Source organism: Salvelinus alpinus, chromosome 5 (genome assembly GCF_045679555.1).
Source record: "Salvelinus alpinus chromosome 5, SLU_Salpinus.1, whole genome shotgun sequence".
NCBI lineage: Eukaryota > Metazoa > Chordata > Actinopteri > Salmoniformes > Salmonidae > Salvelinus > Salvelinus alpinus.
Window position 1 is genome coordinate 85,042,981 of NC_092090.1, and position 20,311 is coordinate 85,063,291.

The 20,311-nt window shown below is 42.9% G+C and overlaps 1 protein-coding gene across 1 annotated transcript in view; it reads right to left on the reverse strand.

Moving 5' to 3' along the window:
* Positions 1–2,593: 2,593 nt before the first annotated feature.
* The window catches only part of ntrk2a (neurotrophic tyrosine kinase, receptor, type 2a), a 53,211-nt gene continuing 35,493 nt past the window's right edge, over positions 2,594–20,311 (reverse strand). Inside the window, exons 14-18 of the mRNA XM_071403910.1 lie at positions 17,473–17,603; positions 15,887–16,059; positions 13,398–13,638; positions 9,001–9,159; positions 2,594–7,158 (exon numbers count right to left, since the gene is read on the reverse strand). Coding sequence (XP_071260011.1) covers positions 6,973–7,158; positions 9,001–9,159; positions 13,398–13,638; positions 15,887–16,059; positions 17,473–17,603 — 890 coding nt within the window. The 3' untranslated portion in view covers positions 2,594–6,972. The remainder of the gene's footprint in view (positions 7,159–9,000; positions 9,160–13,397; positions 13,639–15,886; positions 16,060–17,472; positions 17,604–20,311) is intronic.

Sequence of the window (20,311 nt, forward strand, 5' to 3'; positions counted from 1 at the left end):
GTGTCATATTCTTCCTGGGGGTATGAACAGATTTTGAATAAGATTTCATGTTGCCAAAATGCTGTCATTTCCACTTTAATGCCTAACCTTAGAATTCTGAGTTATTGCTTAACCTTAAGAATTCTGAGTTAATGCCTATACTAAACCTTGGAATGATACAGAGAAATAACCAAACACTTCAAAATTTGACGTTTAAGAAACATGGACGAACGTCTAAATTTGAAGTGAGACTGTGAGAGCTTGTTGGCTTTTCCTCTGTGTGTCTGTGACATTGATTTGCGTTTATGGCCTCTCTCTGCCTCACTACTCTGCACTGATTAAAAGTATTTTTATGAGTGCAGAGTCCATAGATTCTATTTTATACACACCAAAGATAATTCTACTATCCCTCACTCTTGTCCTTGCACACACGCAGCATGCACACCGATACAGGGGATGATTTTACCCTTTATACACTTCTCATTTCATTTTCGACAAAGGTTTTGTTCAGTGGAATAAGAAGATAGAGGTACTTATATTAATGTCTTAATTGCGTGAGGGATTTAAAAACTCTCGAAACTTCATCCACACATGGTCAGACCCCATTGTGATAACTATAATTGGGTTGGCTGTGTATGTGAGAGCATAGGATCTAGAGGCTGAACACACTAATAAACAAACTAAAGTTGAAGCCTTCATTAGTCCTTTATCAGACATACAGTGGGGAGAACAAGTATTTGATACACTGCCGATTTTGCAGGTTTTCCTACTTACAAAGCATGTAGAGGTCTGTAATTTTTATCAATGGTACACTTCAACTGTGAGAGACGGAATCTAAAACAAAAATCCAGAAAATCACATTGTATGATTTTTAAGTAATTAATTAGCATTTTATTGCATGACATAAGTATTTGATCACCTACCAACCAGTAAGAATTCCGGCTCTCACAGACCTGTTAGTTTTTCTTTAAGAAGCCCTCCTGTTCTCCACTCATTACCTGTATTAACTGCAGCTGTTTGAACTCGTTACCTGTATAAAAGACACCTGTCCACACACTCAATCAAACAGACTCCAACCTCTCCACAATGGCCAAGACCAGAGAGCTGTGTAAGGACATCAGGGATAACATTGTAGACCTGCACAAGACTGGGATGGGCTACAGGACAATAGGCAAGCAGCTTGGTGAGAAGGCAACAACTGTTGGCGCAATTATTAGAAAATGGAAGAAGTTCAAGATGACGGTCAATCACCCTCGGTCTGGGGCTCCATGCAAGATCTCACCTCGTGGGGCATCAATGATCATGAGGAAGGTGAGGGATCAGCCCAGAACTACACAGCAGGACCTGGTCAATGACCTGAAGAGAGCTGGGACCACAGTCTCAAAGAAAACCATTAGTAACACACTACGCCGTCATGGATTAAAATCCTGCAGCGCACGCAAGGTCCCCCTGCTCAAGCCAGCGCATGTCCAGGCCCGTCTGAAGTTTGCCAATGACCATCTGGATGATCCAGAGGAGGAAGGTCATGTGGTCTGATGAGACAAAAATATAGCTTTTTGGTCTAAGCTCCACTCGCCGTGTTTGGAGGAAGAAGAAGGATGAGTACAACCCCAAGAACACCATCCCAACCGTGAAGCATGGAGGTGGAAACATCATTCTTTGGGGATGCTTTTCTGCAAAGGTCACAGGACGACCACACCGTATTGAGGGGAGGATGGATGGGGCCATGTATCGCGAGATCTTGGCCAACAACCTCCTTCCCCCAGTAAGAGCATTGAAGATGGGTCGTGGCTGGGTCTTCCAGCATGACAACGACCCGAAACACACAGCCAGGGCAACTAAGGAGTGGCTCCGTAAGAAGCATCTCAAGGTCCTGGAGTGGCCTAGCCAGTCTCCAGACCTGAACCCAATAGAAAATCTTTGGAGGGAGCAGAAAGTCCGTATTGCCCAGTGACAGCCCCGACACCTGAAGGATCTGGAGAAGGTCTGTATGGAGGAGTGGGCCAAAATCCCTGCTGCAGTGTGTGCAAACCTGGTCAAGAACTACAGGAAACGTATGATCTCTGTAAATGCAAACAAAGGTTTCTGTACCAAATATTAAGTTCTGCTTTTCTGATGTATCAAATACTTATGTCATGCAATAAAATGCAAATTAATTACTTAAAAATCATACAATGTGATTTTCTGGATTTTTGTTTTAGATTCCGTCTCTCACAGTTGAAGTGTACCTATGATAAAAATTACAGACCTCTACATGCTTTGTAAGTAGGAAAACCTGCAAAATCGGCAGTGTATCAAATACTTGTTCTCCCCACTGTATATACATGCTTCACAAATGGTTTGTAAGCAGATGTCACAGTATAAAGAGTTTTATAAAGATTATGCCACATTTGGCAAAGCTCTAGATGTATGGACCTGTTATATCACCCTTTGTGACATTATAACTGATTTGTAAAGCATCAATGTGTAGGCCTAGTAAAGGCCACTTGTTTCTATGTTCTAGCTCTTTTAAAGTGCTCTATAGGCTACTGTACTCAAACACTCCCAACACACACTCATTGCGCTAACACTCCCTCATTCACACAGAGACACCAGACATCAGATCTGCTCAGGATGAGGTAAGACATAACACTTTAATTAATGACACCGTGTCACAACAGAGTTGTCCGTTTCATTGAGAAAAGCTGATCACATTATTATTACACACGTTATGGAACACCTGTCACAGCACTGAGGCTAAAGCCATCAGAGCCAGATGGGTTGTATACAGCACATTTTGTTCTGCTCTGCTCCAAGCCTACACACACACACACTCCTCTCACTGACCCATCAGGGAGGTCACAGTTGGACAGTGTAACAGCTGGGAGAGAACACATAAAGAAAGAAGAAAGAAAGGGACAGTGAAGATACATTCCAGAGAGGATAATGCTCAGTCACAGTTTTCAGTTCCATTGGAAGAGGGTTGTATAGGGATGTCTGGGGTTGGATAGGGATGTATGGGGTTGTATAGGGATGTATGGGGTTGGATAGGGATGTATGGGGTTGTATAGGGATGTATGGGGTTGTATAGGGATGTATGGGGTTGGATAGGGATGTATGGGGTTGTATAGGGATGTATGGGGTTGGATAGGGATGTATGGGGTTGTATAGGGATGTATGGGGTTGTATAGGGATGTAAGGGGTTGTATAGGGATGTAAGGGGTTGTATAGGGATGTATGGGGTTGTATAGGGATGTATGGGGTTGTATAGGGATGTAAGGGGTTGTATAGGGATGTATGGGGTTGTATAGGGATGTCTGGGGTTGTATAGGGATGTATGGGGTTGTATAGGGATGTCTGGGGTTGGATAGGGATGTATGGGGTTGTATAGGGATGTATGGGGTTGTATAGGGATGTAAGGGGTTGTATAGGGATGTATGGGGTTGTATAGGGATGTATGGGGTTGTATAGGGATGTAAGGGGTTGTATAGGGATGTAAGGGGTTGTATAGGGATGTATGGGGTTGTATAGGGATGTCTGGGGTTGTATAGGGATGTATGGGGTTGTATAGGGATGTCTGGGGTTGGATAGGGATGTATGGGGTTGTATAGGGATGTAAGGGGTTGTATAGGGATGTATGGGGTTGTATAGGGATGTAAGGGGTTGTATAGGGATGTATGGGGTTGTATAGGGATGTCTGGGGTTGTATAGGGATGTCTGGGGTTGGATAGGGATGTATGGGGTTGGATAGGGATGTATGGGGATGTATGGGGTTGGATAGGGATGTATGGGGTTGGATAGGGATGTATGGGGTTGGATAGGGATGTATGGGGTTGTATGGGGTTGTATAGGGATGTCTGGGGTTGGATAGGGATGTATGGGGTTGGATAGGGATGTATGGGGTTGGATAGGGATGTATGGGGTTGTATAGGGTTGTATGGGGTTGGATAGGGATGTATGGGGTTGGATAGGGATGTATGGGGTTGTAATAGAGATGTATGGGGTTGAATAGGGATGTATGGGGTTGGATAGGGATGTATAGGGATGTATGGGGTTGGATAGAGTTGGATAGGGATATATGGGTTTGTATAGGGTTGGATAGGGATGTATGGGGTTGGATAGAGTTGGTTAGGGATATATGGGTTTGTATGGGGTTGGATAGGGATGTATGGGGTTGGATAGGGATATATGGGGTTGGATAAGGTTTTATGGGGTTGGATAGGGATGTGTGACGTTGTATAGGGTTATATGGGGCTGTATAGGTTTGTTTGCAAGCAAAATACTGTATATCCGTGAAACAGAAGACATTGTTATGTGGCCAATGGCAACTGTCCATCTCTCTTGTCCTTGTCAGACAAAGAAGATTCCAATCTAAAGAGTGACAGTCTGAGGGGGTTTTAACATTTATACAGTTTTGTTCATTTTGCCCTCTTGTATTTAAGAAAAGTAATATGGTATATCACAGCTAAAGACCAATGTTTAGGACTATCACGTACACAGCATGGATGAGGTTGTAACTAAAAGAGATTTGTAACTAGAGGAGGTTTGTAACTATGCAACAGGTCACTTGTTGAGGGTTGTGATTGTCAGTTCCTTTTGAGATTTCAATTTCTGACCAAAGAGATCAATAGCACTGCGATTGGTGCCGCCCATTGCCTAGAGCATATCGGTAATTGGACCCTACAACAGAGAGGATTCTGGGAAGGTTCCATTAGTAACAGTAACTGGACCAGGATGTACAGTAGACTCAGACTGGGTCCATTGTGATGGAAGAGAGTTACATAGAAATGTCTTCCATTGCAGTCCTTTGATAAGCTTCTTCCCTCATTAGCAACCATTACCATGTCCGACTTTAGCCAGTTCATGTAGGATAGATCCACACAGAGCATTAAGAGTGGTTCCTTAGTTCGATGGCACATTCGTATTCACACAGTGCTCTTTCTCACACTGGCAGTTCTCTCACTGCCAACTACACCCACACCGAAGGCCCATGCACACAATACTGCTTTGTAATGCACAACATCATTGTATGACCAATGTTGAATACCTGTATAGCATTGTTCCATTTGCTCTGGTACAGACGGATATCCATTGTCTTTGTGGAATGGATGATATTTATTGGACCTACTGTGTGTATCATGTGGCAGGCAGGAAAATTCAACAGTGACTGTGTGCAAGGACTCAAACAGCCACACACAGTCTATGTCTAAAATAACACCCTATTCCCTATATAGTGCACTACTTTTGACCAAAGCCCAATACGGGTCTGGTAAAAAGTAGTGCACAATTATGGATGCACACATACACACTCAATACTGTCAGCATAAGAAACTCACTTTGAATTTGATTCAGACCTCGATTCAGACCAAAGAATTGACTTAGACCTCAGAAGATTTGAATCAGAAAACTGGAAAATGAAATACAAAATGGGTATGGTGAACATAGAGTATATATCAAAAATGATAAATAGAACAAAACAAATAGCAATGAGCATATGACCAAACCAATAAAATGCTGTGTGTGTGTATGTGTGGGGGAGGGGGGGTTGAGGAGCCCATAGAAATGCGAGGTGTGTGAAGTAAAGAGCAGTGGGTTCTAAAACCGTCCAGACCACACTATGATGGATGTTATCTCTCTATTTCCCTGCAGACATTCAGGCCTCGTCCTCTCCCTCTTCACTCTTCTCTATCTCGCTGTCTCTCTCTTCTTCTCCCCACTTCCTCATCTCCTTTCCCTCCCATAAAACAATGTCTTACATGTCTGAGGGGAGACTGTGCTAATGGCCAACATGAGCTCCTTAATGAAATATACATTACACCATTACTGACAAGGGCTGGGGCTGCGTGGCTGAAGCCCCGTTGGCGGGACTAAAATAATAAAACATGCACAATTAAATTTCCTTCAGAAGCCTTTTGAGTGTTTATGTAGTAGGGGGTGGAGATGTGTGTGTGTGTGTGTCATGATTCTACCACAGTTGACCCAACCACGCCTAAACGGAGATCCTCACCACTAACAATGTAAGGACCATCTCACACAGACCCCGCCCAAACTCTCTTTCTCAGTTAGAACTTTTTTAGTGGGGACCCCATTTTTTCCATCAGAATTTGAGGATCCCATTTTTCCCCACAAGAATTTCTCATGACCCCACCCAAAATTTTATGACACAACCTTAAAATCATAGAATTTTTACATTCACAATTAACATTAAATTCATTGCATTTTCATCTCTTACCAAAATGAAAAGAAACAAATTAATAAATATACTGAGTAAAATGTTGTTTTTCAAATGATCTTATATTGTCCCATACAATAATCTGTGCTCTTAATTTTTTGGTCCCCCCCAACACCCCATTTGTTGCCCTGACTTTGAATACCACTTAGTTATAGCATTTCATTTGTTGTTGTTTGTCAGCATGAGGGGAAATGTCTTATGTCATGCCTTGTTGACATGAGGGGAGATAATAGTCTGGTTGCTTCTATGTCTCCTCAGATGGAGCAATGCGTCTCAAGTCTTTTCAGGTTATCGCTGGGGTCTGGTAGCTGTATGTCCGGTATGTACAGAGAAGAAATCACCCATCTGCAGTGGAGGCGCCTCTTCTGGACTCCAGGGGTTTTATTTACAGAAGGATGGAGTTTCCAGAAACCAATTGGACCAAATGGCACCTCCCACTGCCTGCTCGTATATACTATAGTACAGCCCTCTTAGCCATTTACAGTAGACCATTTAGGCGCAGTTAAAAAGCCTTTGAAGAAATGGGAGAAGCCTTCCCACTGCAAACCATTCTTAATGTCTTTTGAGCAGGAAGAAAATAGATGTTGGGTAAAGAGATGCATGACAGAGTAGAAGTAGGAAGAACGTATGAGAGAGAGAGAATGAGGGAGGGAGGGAGGGAGGGAGGGAGAGAGGGTAGGGCACAAGGGAATAGTTGGGGAATCTTCTGATTGCCTTAAAGAGTTCGATCGTAGCTTCAAACACACACTCAACCATGCACACACACACACTCACACACACTCTCAGCCGAGGATGTCCAGGTAGACAGGAGAGGCCTTGGCTAGGTTGAGCAGTAAGCTGTGGATATCCTTGATGTGGTGTCTCATGTGGGGTTCCCTCTGCCAGCACCCCAGCATCAGGTCGTACACCTCTTTGGGACAGGTGCGAGGCCGCTGCAGGACACGTCCCTGTGTAATACACTCAATCACCTGTGGGTGTGGGGGAGACACAAGGTTAGGATCACTTTATGTACACTGAACAAAAATATAAATGCAACAATTTCTTAGATTTTACTGAGTTACAGTTCATATAAGGAAATCAGTAACTTGAAATAAATAAATTAGGCCCTAATCTATGACTGGGAAAACAGATATGCATCTGTTGATCACAGACACCTTAAAACAAAAGGTAGGGGCGTGGATCAGAAAACCAGTCAGTATCTGCTGTGACCACCATTTATCTCCTTTGCATAGAGTTGATCAGGCTGTGGAATGTTGTTCCACTCCTCTTCAATGGCTGTGCGAAGTTGCTTGATATTGTCGGGAACTGGAACACGCTGTTGTACACGTCGATCCAGAGCATCCCAAACTCAATGGGTGACATGTTTGGTGAGTATGCAGGCCATAGAATAACTTAGAAATAAATTTTCAGCTTCCAGGAATTGTGTACAGATCCTTGCGACATGTGGCGTGCATTATCATGCTGAAACATGATGTGATGGCGGCGGATGAATGGCACACAATGGGCCTCAGGATCTCGTCACGATAATTGCCATTGATAAAATGCAATTGTGTTCATTGTCCGTAGCTTATGCCTGCCCATACCATAACCCCACTGCCACCATGGGGCACTCTGTTCACAATGTTGACATTAGCAAACCGCTCGCCCACACGCCGCCATCTGCCCGGTACAGTTGAAACCGGGATTCATCCGTGAAGAGCACACTTCTCCAGCATGCCAGTGGACATCGAAGGTGAGCATTTGCCCACTGAAGTCGGTTACAAAGCCAAACTGCAGTCAAGTCAAGACCCTGGTGAGAACAACGAGCACGCAGATGAGCTTCCCTGAGACGGTTTCTGACAGTTTGTGCAGAAATTCTTGCAGAAATTGACAAAACTGCACATTTTAGAGAGGCATTATATTGTCCCCAGCACAAGGTGCACCTGCATAATGACCATGCTGTTTAATCAGCTTCTTGATATGCGACATCTGTCAGGTGGATGGATTATCTTGGCAGGAGAAATGCTCTCTAACAGCGACGTGAACAAATTTGTACACAACATTTGTGAGAAATAAGCTTTTTATGTGTATGGAACATTTCTGTGATCTTTTTTTCAGCTCATGAAACATGGGACCAACACTTTACATGTTGCGTTTATATTTTTGTTCAGTATAGATCAGTAAGTATCTGATATACAAGCTGTATGCAAATAGCTCCATCTTGCCATCTGATAGACCAGATGGAAGCCTTTCAGATCTATACACGTGCCTTGGGGGTATAAGCTAAGGCTAGGGGTCAATTTGGCATTGGGGTTAGGGGGTTACAGCCTTTTTTAGGGAAGTAACCAGAGATGGGATTAGGGGTTAGGGGGTTCTGACTAGGTGGAACACAGCTACGACCAGCAGGGATTTTTCGTAGCAGGTTAGGAGAACTTACGTAGCAGGTTAGAAGAATTAACGTAGCAGGTTACGAAAAGGGTCAGGGTTAGCTAAAATGTTGTCCTAACCTGCTAAGAAAAGTCACTTCCGGTCGTAGCTGTACTCCATCCAGTCACAACCAGGATAGGGTCAAGGTTGGGGGTTAAAGGTACTGTAAAATATAATTGGCCATTCTGTTGGAAAGCTTTGCCAAAGGAATGACTGTTAGGGTAGACTCCAGTTAGCGGTAGCCTGGATGCTAGTCTGTTCTGCTTTCTTGCCACTTCCTCATGGAACTGTTGTAAGGTGGCGGCAAGAGAACAGAAACAGACTTGCACCCAGGCTACGATGGAGGTAGAGTATAGTCAGAGAGTTGGGGTTAGGGTTGCGGTTAGCTTAGAGGTGAGACTGACCTCGTTGTTGGAGAGCTGGTACCAGGGCTGTTTGCCATAGGTGAAGATCTCCCAGAGGACCACGCCCAGACTCCACACGTCACTCTCCGTGGTGAACTTCCTGTACATGATGCTCTCTGGAGGCATCCAGCGGATGGGCAGCATGGTGTGACCGCCCACCTACATCAACACAAACACAGTCAGCCTGGACGCTTTATTTGAACAGTACAGAAATGACAATATATTTTCTGTGAAACTACTTGGTAAAATGGTCATAAAACATAAATGACCTTCAAATTACTTTTTATTTCTTTGCAATTCATTAAATCAATTGCAACTATGCATAATTTGGTACCTAGTCACCAGTTTTGTTGCATTCGTTGAGGTAAGAATGTAACCCTAACCCCAACCCATTGGTATCTCAATCCCATACTTTTCAATCACAAATTAGGTCAATAAATGCCAGTTGAAGCCAGGGGTTGGAACTGGTTCAGAACCAAAAATCGTAAAAGAACGCAATTTCGAGGAACAGAATAAGAAACGGGAAAAAAAGGGACCGTTATTTTTAAAAGCATGGGAACTGGTTTTAATAACGTTCTTTTACATTCCGGGCATTTTTTTCCAGTCACACAATAAAACGCAACAAAATGCCTATGCAAAGCCCTTGCCAGTGTGTGTCCAGGCTACCTGCCCCTCCCCCCATGAAACAGGCTACTGTACCCTAGTGACGTTACAAGCATGATTCAGAAATTAAGGAGTGCGATTTTTAATTAGAGAAGAATGGATTCACTTTTTCAATGCTAGTTAAGGATACTATATTTATCACTTTTCACACTGGACAAGATATGTTTTTATTTTAATTCTGGTGCCGCGCTGCACACACAAGCTTGGGTCCACAGTTAAGACAACTCTCGGAAGATCCTATATAGAAGCCGCTCCTCCATAGGTATAATTCTGTGGGACTAATTCAGATAATGCATGTCATAACAAGATGCCCAGTGCTTCAAGCCAAGCCTTCTCCTCCACCCTCTCTCGTTCTTCCCACACACAAAATGTCAGTTAAATCTCGTGCTCTACACTTGTCTGTCCAATGCATGTAGGCTAAACAACTATAGCTTTCCCGCTACATAGCAAGCTTAAGCTGCTCTATCCTCACTGATTGGTGAAGTAATTAAATGTTGAGCAAAATGCAGAAAAAAATATATCTCAGAGATTTAAAAGGAATGACATAAAGCGTTACATTTTGGGGGTTTGAATCAGTTCAATATTGTATTTTGCTGGTCGGAACAGTAGAACGGAACAACAAAAAAAGAATGGTTCTGTTCAGAACGAAATGATTGGAAAATAATTTTGGTTCCAATCCTGGTTGAAACAGTACCCTAAAATAAAGTGCAAATAAAATAAACATAAAAGAAACGCAGTTATTCAAAACTGCAAATGGTAAAATAATAGGGTACATTGTTTTTCCAACTGTTGTGTCTAACACACAGACAAATATAGTTATGAGCACTAAAAGGTTATGCTCAGTTTTTTGAAATGCCTTACTGCAGCAAGGTACATAGTTAATGTGACAAACAAGCAATCATCTAACAATAACCCAAGCAATAAAATACATGTCTGAAATATGTCCCTGACCCTGACGTTGCAGTTCCATCCACTTTGAAGAACATGTTTATTACTGCGCTGCAGTACAGGTGGACCTGTTAATGCCTAGGACTGTAGCTACAGTCTTACCGTCCCAGACACTGCGCAAGACAGGAAGTTGTGACTGGCCACTGCTGTCTGTCGCCCACTCAGCCCTGAATGGTCTTTTCCTCTCTCCGTCAGAGTGGCCTTTACTTTACTAGTCCATTAAAGCCAAGAGATAGTCATCACCGGTGTGTGTGTTTTTCTGTGAAAACCAATCTAGCTCTAGTCCGCCTTCTCAAAGGCTCTTTCCTCCTCCTCAACACATAACTCACTTTAAGTGTTTTCACATAACTAAAACCCCACTTGAGTTTCCAAGGAGAGATACTGTGTGTGTATGTTTGTTGCGATAAATTCACGGTCAAGTGGGGTTGAGGCCAACATCCAGTGAGTGTCTCATTTAGTTAGTGTGGTTTAGTTTGAAATATTAATGCTGCTTTCCTGATCTTAGTGTCTCCACTTTTTGTGTTTGTGTGTATGCTTGTTGCTTGTGTTTGTATGTGCTTGCTTGTGTTCATGGCTCTGTGTGTATGTGCATGTTTGATTGTGTGTGTGTGTGTGTGTGTGTGTGTGTGTGTGTGTGTGTGTGTGTGTGTGTGTGTGTGTGTGTGTGTGTGTGTGTGCTTGTTTGTGTTTCTCTGTGTGTGCATGTGTGTGTTTGTGCATTTGTGTGTTACTTTGTGAGGTAGAAAAGCCCCTGATTAATTGTTCTTAACATCCTGAGTTCATCAAATATTAAGAGAAGCAGTTTTACTAGCCTGTTCAGAGGGCCCAATGGTTTTTAGAGCTCACTAGAGCTCTCTCTCCAGGCGGGTCGAGGCAGATCCACTTCAGTATTCTTAGGGGCAACATGAGCACCTATAAACAATATAATCTAGTAGGCTCTCGGCTTGCTAGGGCGTTGTGGATGGGGATAGAGGAAGGGCTTAAAATGCGAGCTATGGCTACGAGGACTGCGGGTTCAATCTGAGCTACGGCTCCGAGGATCGCGGGTTCAATCCCAGTGCTAGGCACTCGTTTTTTTCCCTTCCATTTTAACCCTATGCCAAACCTTAACCCTTACCTTAACCAGTCGGAATTAATGCCTAAACTTAACTGCCGAGTCTTGACAGAAATATGTTGAATATTGAAGTCAGACCATGAGATCTTATTGCTCTCAGAATTATTAATGAATATTTATAACTAACCCACTGCTTGTCTGTGCCAGAAAACCTCAAAGAAGAAGAAAACAAGGAATTGTGAATTTAGAGTTTAGAGGCCGCGGTATCCATGGCAACCAGGCGGGTTTGAAAGGGAGCTTTTGGGATGCTTTAGACTGGCTGCATGGGAGGGGCTTCACTAGGAGACTCCTCCTCCTCCTCCTTGTTCCAGTAGACTGAACTGAATTGCCCTGTGTTTCTATGGAGATGGTCATTCTACTGGGAATTACTGTGTTTTTTATACCCAGGAGTGGGTGCAATGAAGCCCTGTCTGTCGGTCTGTAATTAAAGAGCATACAGGTTTGCGTATTCATGTGGATTAAAGATAAATTATAAAAGAGGCTGCTCTTGGGTTGGTGGGTGGGTGGGTGGGTTGGTTGGTTGGCTTCCGCAGCTGTCCATCAAAGCCCTGGGAGGGTGCAATGTGACATCACTGGGCACTATAGTGAATAGGGTACCATTTCAGATGCAGCCACTGTCAGGCATAATCTCTAGACAGGAAGCAACTTGGGCTGGTCTACCTTTTGATCCCTCCTATTACATCCTTGTTCATCATTCTTTCACCCAACTGTTGGGGGAAAGCAGCTTTCAGTCTCTTTCTCGGCATATCTCTATCTATCATTGGCTCCTCTCTATTTTCTCATGTCTTTCTCTCCACATTCAGTCCCTTCTCTCCACTCTGAAGCCCCCCTTCTCTTCTGTTTTCTCCCATACCCCTCCTCTTGCATCTTTATTTGTGTTGATTTATTTCACTTGCCCCAACCCTCCCCCTTTCTCTCTCTCTCTCTCTCTCTCTTTCTCTCTCTCTCTCTCTCTTTGTAGTAGTGGAGCTGCATACTAATATAAGTTATTTAATTACTTTTTTCATAGGGACTGTCTGATATAACTTATGCTCTGTGCTGCCTTTGCCTGTTGCTATGGCGACTCCTCCAGTGGTAAACTTTACCGAGAGGGTGTGTATGTTTGTGTGTGTGTGTGTGTGTGTGTATGGGGAGGTGGATAGCAGTTGTATGTTGTCACACACTAATAGTGAAATCAAAGAGAGGGGGAGGCAGGGAAGCAGGTGGAGAATGTGTGGAAGAGACAGGGTCTGTGACATCTATACACTGACATCTACGTATAAGGCCTCTGCAGTGTTTCTCAACCTCCCGTTCGGGACAGTCCATAAAGAATGTTGCCGCTGACCGACCAATCAATTAGTTAGTTAAATACTTGGTTGGTTAGTTAGCTGGTACCAATTCAATACTATTTGTTATTGAGGCAGTTCTGAGACGTAGGCAGACTATATAGCCTGCTGGTCTGGTGGAACATAGAACGTTGAGAAACACTGCTCTATGCAGCTTTCATCTTCTAGATATATATATATTTTTATTTAACCATTATTTAACTAGGCAAGTCAGTTGAGAACAAATTCTTAAACATACCAGGCCCAGGGCCTACTGATCGATTCATGCCCATGCAGGGAGAGAGAGAGGCCCATGCAAAGGGAAGTAGTAGGGGGCCAAGAAAAAAGAGGGCGACACATACACTTACCCTGTAGTAGTCCGTGCTGTACACGTCTCGGGACATGCCGAAGTCACCGATCTTCACCAGCAGGTTCTCTCCCACCAGACAGTTACGTGTGGCCAGGTCTCGGTGGACAAAGTGCTGGGAGGCCAGGTAGACCATGCCTGCAGCAATCTGCTGGGCGATGTGCAGCATCTGGGACTGGGTCAACACCACGGGCCTATTGGTCGGACCGTCACCCATCATCACGGAGTCGGGACCGTGAGCCCTACGGAATGAGAGGAATTCCATTGAAATTCCGAATCACAACCTGAAAGGTGACATTCATTTTCAACTTTATTTATAAATGTTTTACTTCTTGCGTTGGGAGTTTTAACTCACTTCCTGTAATGGCTTCAATGAAATAGATCATGACCAACATCAGTCAATAGAGATTTAGTGGGATTTTATGCAGTGGTGGTGGGGTGGGGGGATTCCGACCCGAGTTAAAGCGGCAATATCTAACTTTTTAGGCAACCCGACCAAATTCACATAGAAATGTGAGTTACAGATCTGTCATTGTCATTGAAATCAGTATATGTGTTCTATGTGTGTTATTTCTATGCTTCCCATTCTTAAGTTTAGTTTTTTCCATCTTGTACTTTAGGTTTGGTACACCAGCTTCAAACAGCTAAAAATACAATATGTAATGTATGTAAAATGTACGATGTAAAATATATTTCACAGCAGTTTAGATGGTACAATGATTCTCTACACTATAAACTGAAAAGAGACGAACTGTTAGAATTTTATCAACCAGGAAATGACGGTGCGATTTCTGCATAGTGCATCTTTAAACTCGCGGAAATGGAACGTAATTCTATTTTCTGCACTTATCTCTCTACACGTATTCGGACCTTTAACTTAAGCATTAGAATAGTATGCTATTAACCCGCTATTCGTTGGGGTTGGAGATCAAAGAAATGAATCTGTGGGGAAGTGTGTATACAGATACGCCGTATTCTGACCTTGACTTAATTCCCTCATAACTCCACCACCTTTATGCAAGAGGAAACCATGATTAAGGTGGAGCGAACCTCCCGGTTCCAAATGGAAAAAGCATCTACTTAATTTTTTTCCGATATAAATTAAAGCATTCTCCATGCTCTGTAATTTATAAATTGATAAGAACTATTGATGAGAGCTAGGTAAATTAGTCATCCGTTTGGAGAAGGGGATTGAAAATACACATAGCAAATTGTTTTAGATGATTTTTCCTTATGATCCCAGAAGACGAATGTGAAACCAGTCATATGGAAGCAAACTGAAAATCATATCAACATGACATGTATTGCGGCCCATTTTCCACAGTGAAGTAGGGTATAAATAGCTGTGCCGTTATTCAGAATTTTTATTGTATGCCCTCATAATCTGTGTGGATGAAATTTGGAGACCCAAGCTATAGACTTCTTTAGGGCCAAGCCTGCCAAGTTGATGTATGCAGTTTAAAATGTTTTAATTATATGCCTGGGCTTTTCTCCACTTTATGTTACAATTTGTATCATGTTAAATATTAGCCACTATCGGAAGCCACCATCAGTAATACCCACAAACATTTGTAACGGTTAATTTAGTTTCCTTTTGCATCATTCAATTAAGTTGACCTTTCTTTCCTCTGTCATGTCCATGTAGTTGTTCCTGAGGGTCGCTAGCATTAGTGGATCCTATCAGGCTAACGTTGTGCAATAATTTGGGACATGTAGCCTATTTGAATCATTATGGAACTGGAACCACACCTAGCAGGTTAAACCTGGAGCCTGGTGCACGGCGGTTCACGATGACTGGACCGTTGTCATACAGTTCCATGATTAGTGAGGATTAGAGTAGATTTCTAGGACTATTGTTCAACACCTATTGTACACTTTTTTCTACCTTCAAATATTTCATGGATTCAACTTGAATATGACAACCTTCAAGATGAATCAAGCCACTGTATTTTGGATTCATCAATATATATTGTGCATAAATACTTTAATAAAATGTTTCATACATTCTTTCCTGTCCCCCAAATTTGCCAAAATAATCTACAAGATCAGAGTAATTTAAAATCTACCAGTTGGTGCTGAAATTGAGACGAGTATGCATATATTTAGATGGCTTTCTTTCATTGATCCCTGTATTCTGAACCCATTCTCTTTATGTATTTTTGTGAGTCTGTCGATAAAATTCTAATTAAAGATAGATCGTATTTAAAGGGATGCCTTAAGATAAATGTACTGAAAACCCTATTGAATTAAAACTCCAGGAGAAAATCTGTTGGCCAGCAAGTGGGAGGGTTTTCAGCAGTTGAATTATATATATTCAGTGCGTGCAAGGGAACCAGACTTGCCTTACACACCTGCATAAGGCAAGTCTGAATACCACCTACTGAGAAGTGTGTAGGAAAGGAGTGTGTAGGAAAGGAGTGTATAGGAAAGGCATAAATTGTCTAAGTCTAAATCGGGCCTTAATATGAACGTGCCCACAGAATGGTTTACCTGAGGAACTTGTTGAGGTCCCCGTGCTTCATATACTCAAAAACCATGATGAGGGGGTCGCTCTCCACACACACACCGTAGAACGTGACAATGTGCTGGTGCTGCAGGTTGGTCAGCAACTCGGCCTCCCGGTGGAAGTCCTTCCTTGCATTCTCACTAGCCTCTTTCAGGGTCTGAACACACACACACACAGGTTACTATCCAATTTTTACTCATAATTGAGTTTGTTAGACACCGAAAACATCATACTTAAACATTTTGCACACTGTGCACGGAGACTACTAACTGGGAATATTCTGCCACAAGATGTTTTTGGCTCAAATCCACCAAGTGCATAAGTAACTCTTAAAGTAAAAGTGAGTTATAGGAACTTAACCATAGCCCACAATTGTATCTTATTGGTAATGACCAAGCAGAGATGTTGTGTACTTCTGTACAGTAAGTTCAGTGTTATTTACAGAAGTAGTGTGGTTGGTTTTCGTGTTCTGATCTTTGCATTAGTGATCGTAAATCATGAAATCTGTCATAGCGATTTAAGTGCAGAGGCGAGAGAGAGAGATTGTTTCAGGAAATGTAATAGGAACAGGAGAGAGCTAAGGAAGCCAAAGGATGACCCTCTGTTCTGACCCCCAGCTAGAACGCTGAGATGGCAGAAAAAGAGATTCCTCCACCCCCATCTTCAACCAATTAGATTTCAGGAAACAACTCATCAATTTGATCAGAACAGAACTGGAAGTGGATGAGTTTCCTAAAAGCCTCAGAACTAACATGGTACCTTGTTTCTCTTAACAACCCAAACCCACGCCACTATGAGAACATTCAAGTGCTTAGAAAAATTCTGAAGTTCATTCACAACTAGAAGATTGACCGCTAAACATTGATTTGGCATTGTTACTTTCTCGCGGCTGGGTTGTTCAGAGGAGTAAAAGTGCCAAATTAGCTACAAAGATTTCAGGAAACTCACCCCTGAATGCGATTTACCTATGACGCTGTATGACTGCCGGGACGTTGGAGAATTAAATCGCCTGTGTGACTGCTAGCATCTTTGCATGACTGCCAATTAATGTCACTACTGTTCCGTATCGTGATCGATGGCTCCCTTGTGAGTTTGACCATAAACATGGAAGCTTAGCCTATATGGCTGCATGCTTGTGCATGCCTGTCCAATGTTTGCATGTAAAACCCCTACCATTAGTGGATATGACTATGTTAGACAGTAGAAGCGGTAACTCGGAAAGTGCAAAGTGACATCTATCACCTTCAATGGCAGGTTTCTAGTAGATACAGGACATACTGCCCTGCCACTCAAGCCCCACATCACACTTAGAATGCGGTGGGACACCGGAAGGAAAGACAGGAAGTCATGAGGAGGGGGTTCTCTGCCATGCCATGTTTTTTAAATTAAAACTCTCCTATAAGATCTCATTTCACCACATACTTTGAATGCTGGAATTCTTGATGGAAGCAGGCCATTGGCCGATTTTCCTACAGGAGTATCTAGGGGGTAGGGTTTGGGGGTCCATTTGGAATTGACGAAACGATGTAGCCTACAGTGGGTTGTGATAGACTGGAAAGAGCAGCGTTACCTTGACGGCTACCAGGATCTTTTCGAGCTCAGGAGACAGGTTATAGCACTCGGCCAGGAAAACCTTCCCAAACGCCCCCTCTCCCAACTCCCTCTTCAGCACTATGTTGTGTCTCTTGATGTGCTGGACAACTGCAACACAAAGAGAACCTAGTTATTACATATATCAGTGTGACTTCTGAATATGAATGCCGTAATCAGTATATATCTTAGATGAGAAGAGATGTTGATATATGGTTGGATTAGGGGACTGGGAGCCGTCATTTGTTGTACCGAATGATCTATCTACTATTTTGTTGTCTTGATATTGATCGTGATGAGCTGTATTGTCTGATCACTGTGTTTTCAAAAGTAAAAGTTGCACAATTAGTTGTGTGTTGTGTCTTTTTATTGTGATTATAGTAACATCATGTCAGCTCCGTCTCTCAGCATAATAGCTATCATGTGGGAATCGTCAGAAATAGATGTTTGAAAGTCTATTTGAAATTGCGATTCTTTTTACTGAACAAACGCTGAAATCTGGCTGGTGGTGATACAGTAGCGGGATTTTTCCCAGTGCTTTCTCCCAGAGCTGCACCCACTTAACTCTCTATAGCGCAAGTACAGTGGATAACACCAAAACAAATTCATCAGCAGGTTACTGTCTTCAGAGAGAAACAGGACACAAAACGTCAAGATTTATTTCTGATCTGATTAAGAAATGCATTTGAAGAAAAGCTCACCACTCAGTCTATTGCATTGCGGAGGGCTAGACTTTGAAGCTGTATCGAGCTGCACTAACTTACTGAGAACCATAACCCAATATTAAAGAGATAGGGAGAGGTAGAGAGAGAGCATAGGCCATTAGGCCAGAATGTACAGACTCAAGACCTGAGCACAGCTTTGTATGTGTGTGTTTGTGTGTGTGCATGTGCCTGTGTGTGTGCATGCGTGTGTACGGGTGTGCTTGTGTGTGTTAACCTGATGACATCACATCTGTCATAACCACAGCTCAGGGAATTATGTAAGTACCCACAATTCCCTAAACATCTACCCAAAAAAGCCACAACTCACTACCACTGCTTACTAACTCTCTTCTTTATACACACATATTAATATCTATCATATAGCTCTGTTACTCAAACACTTTCTACTCCCAACTCAACTATTTCCACCATTACAGTCATTACAACCATACAACTCAACCATTCCTGCCAATTCATGTACAGTAAATGTACATTTCCACAACCAAACGCCACACATTTACTACACGTATCATTCTCAGTAAGTACAAATCAAATCAAACTTTATTTGTCACATGCCGAATACAAGTGTAGACCTTACCGTGAAATGCTTACTTACAAGCCCTTAACCAACAGTGCAGTTCAAGAAGAGTTAAGAAAACATTTACCAAAAGTGAATACATGTCAAGAAGAGACAAAACCACACCCCTTCCCCTGTCTATCATTCTCCTTAGAGTTTTATCTAATTAGTTGTGGCTTTTCCAAAGCCTCACTTCTGGACGGTGGTGTAGGGGTTGGCTTTAGACTTTAGTCACTGTGTTCTGATGTCATTGGTGAATGGGAGACATACCACAGGAGAAGAGTAAACAACTTGATGAAAATACATTTGTGAATCACAATTTCCAGTACAATGCTAAGCCTTCTAAACCCAGAGACCAGGATGGAGAGACCAAGAGGAAGAAAGAGGGGTTGAGAGAAGAGTAGACTGCACTAACAAAGGAGGAAAGCTCTGTTGCATTGGCCTTTAGTCCTTCAGTTGCAAGTTGACAGTGCATTTGTGTCTGTGGGTGTGTCCATCGGCCCGGCGTGCAGTGCCTTCCACATTTTGCTACGTTACAGCCTTATTCTAAAATTGATTAAATAAATGTTTTCCTCAGAAATCTACACACACAATACCCCATTATGACAAATTGAAAACAGGTTTTTAGAAATGTTTGCACATTTATAAAAAATAAAAAAACTGAAATACCTTATTAACATAAGTATTCAGACCCTTTGCTATGAGCCACAAAATTGAGCTCCAGTGCATCCTGTTTCCATTGATCATCCTTGAGGTGTTTCTACAACTTAATTGGAGTCCACCTGTGGTGAATTCAATTGATTGGACATGATTTGGAAAGGCACACAACTGTCTATATAAGGTCCCACAGTTGACAGTGCATGTCACAGCAAAAACCAAGCCATGAGATCGAAGGAATTGTCCGTAGAGCTCCGAGACAGGACTGTGTCGAGGCACAAATCTGGGGAAGGGTAGCAAAACATTTTTGCAGCATCGAAGGTCCCCAAGAACACAGTGGCCTCCATCATTCTTAAATGGAAGAAGTTTGGAACCACTGAGACTCTTCCCTGAGCTGGCCTTCCGGCCAAACTGAGAAATCAGGGGAGAAGGGCCTTGGTCAGGGAGGTGACCAAGAACCCAAAGGTCACTCTGACAGAGCTCTAGAATTCCTCTGTGGAGATCGGAGAACCTTCCAGAAGGACAACCATCTCTGCAGCACTCCACCAATCAGGTCTTTATGGTAGAGTGGCCAGACGGAAGCCACTCCTCAGTAAAAGGCACATGACAGCCCGCTTGGAGGACTCTCAGACCATGAGAAACAAGATTCTCTGGTCTGGTGAAACCAAGATTGAACTCTTTGGCCTGAATGCCAAGCGTCACATCTGGAGGTAACCTGGCACCATCCCTACGGTGAAGCTCGGTTGTGGCAGCATCATGCTGTGGGGATGTTTTTCAATGGCAGGGACTGCGAGACTAGTCAGGTTCTAGGGAAAGATGAACAGTGCAAAGTACAAAGAGATCCCTGATGAAAACCTGCTCCAGTGCTCAGGACCTCAGAT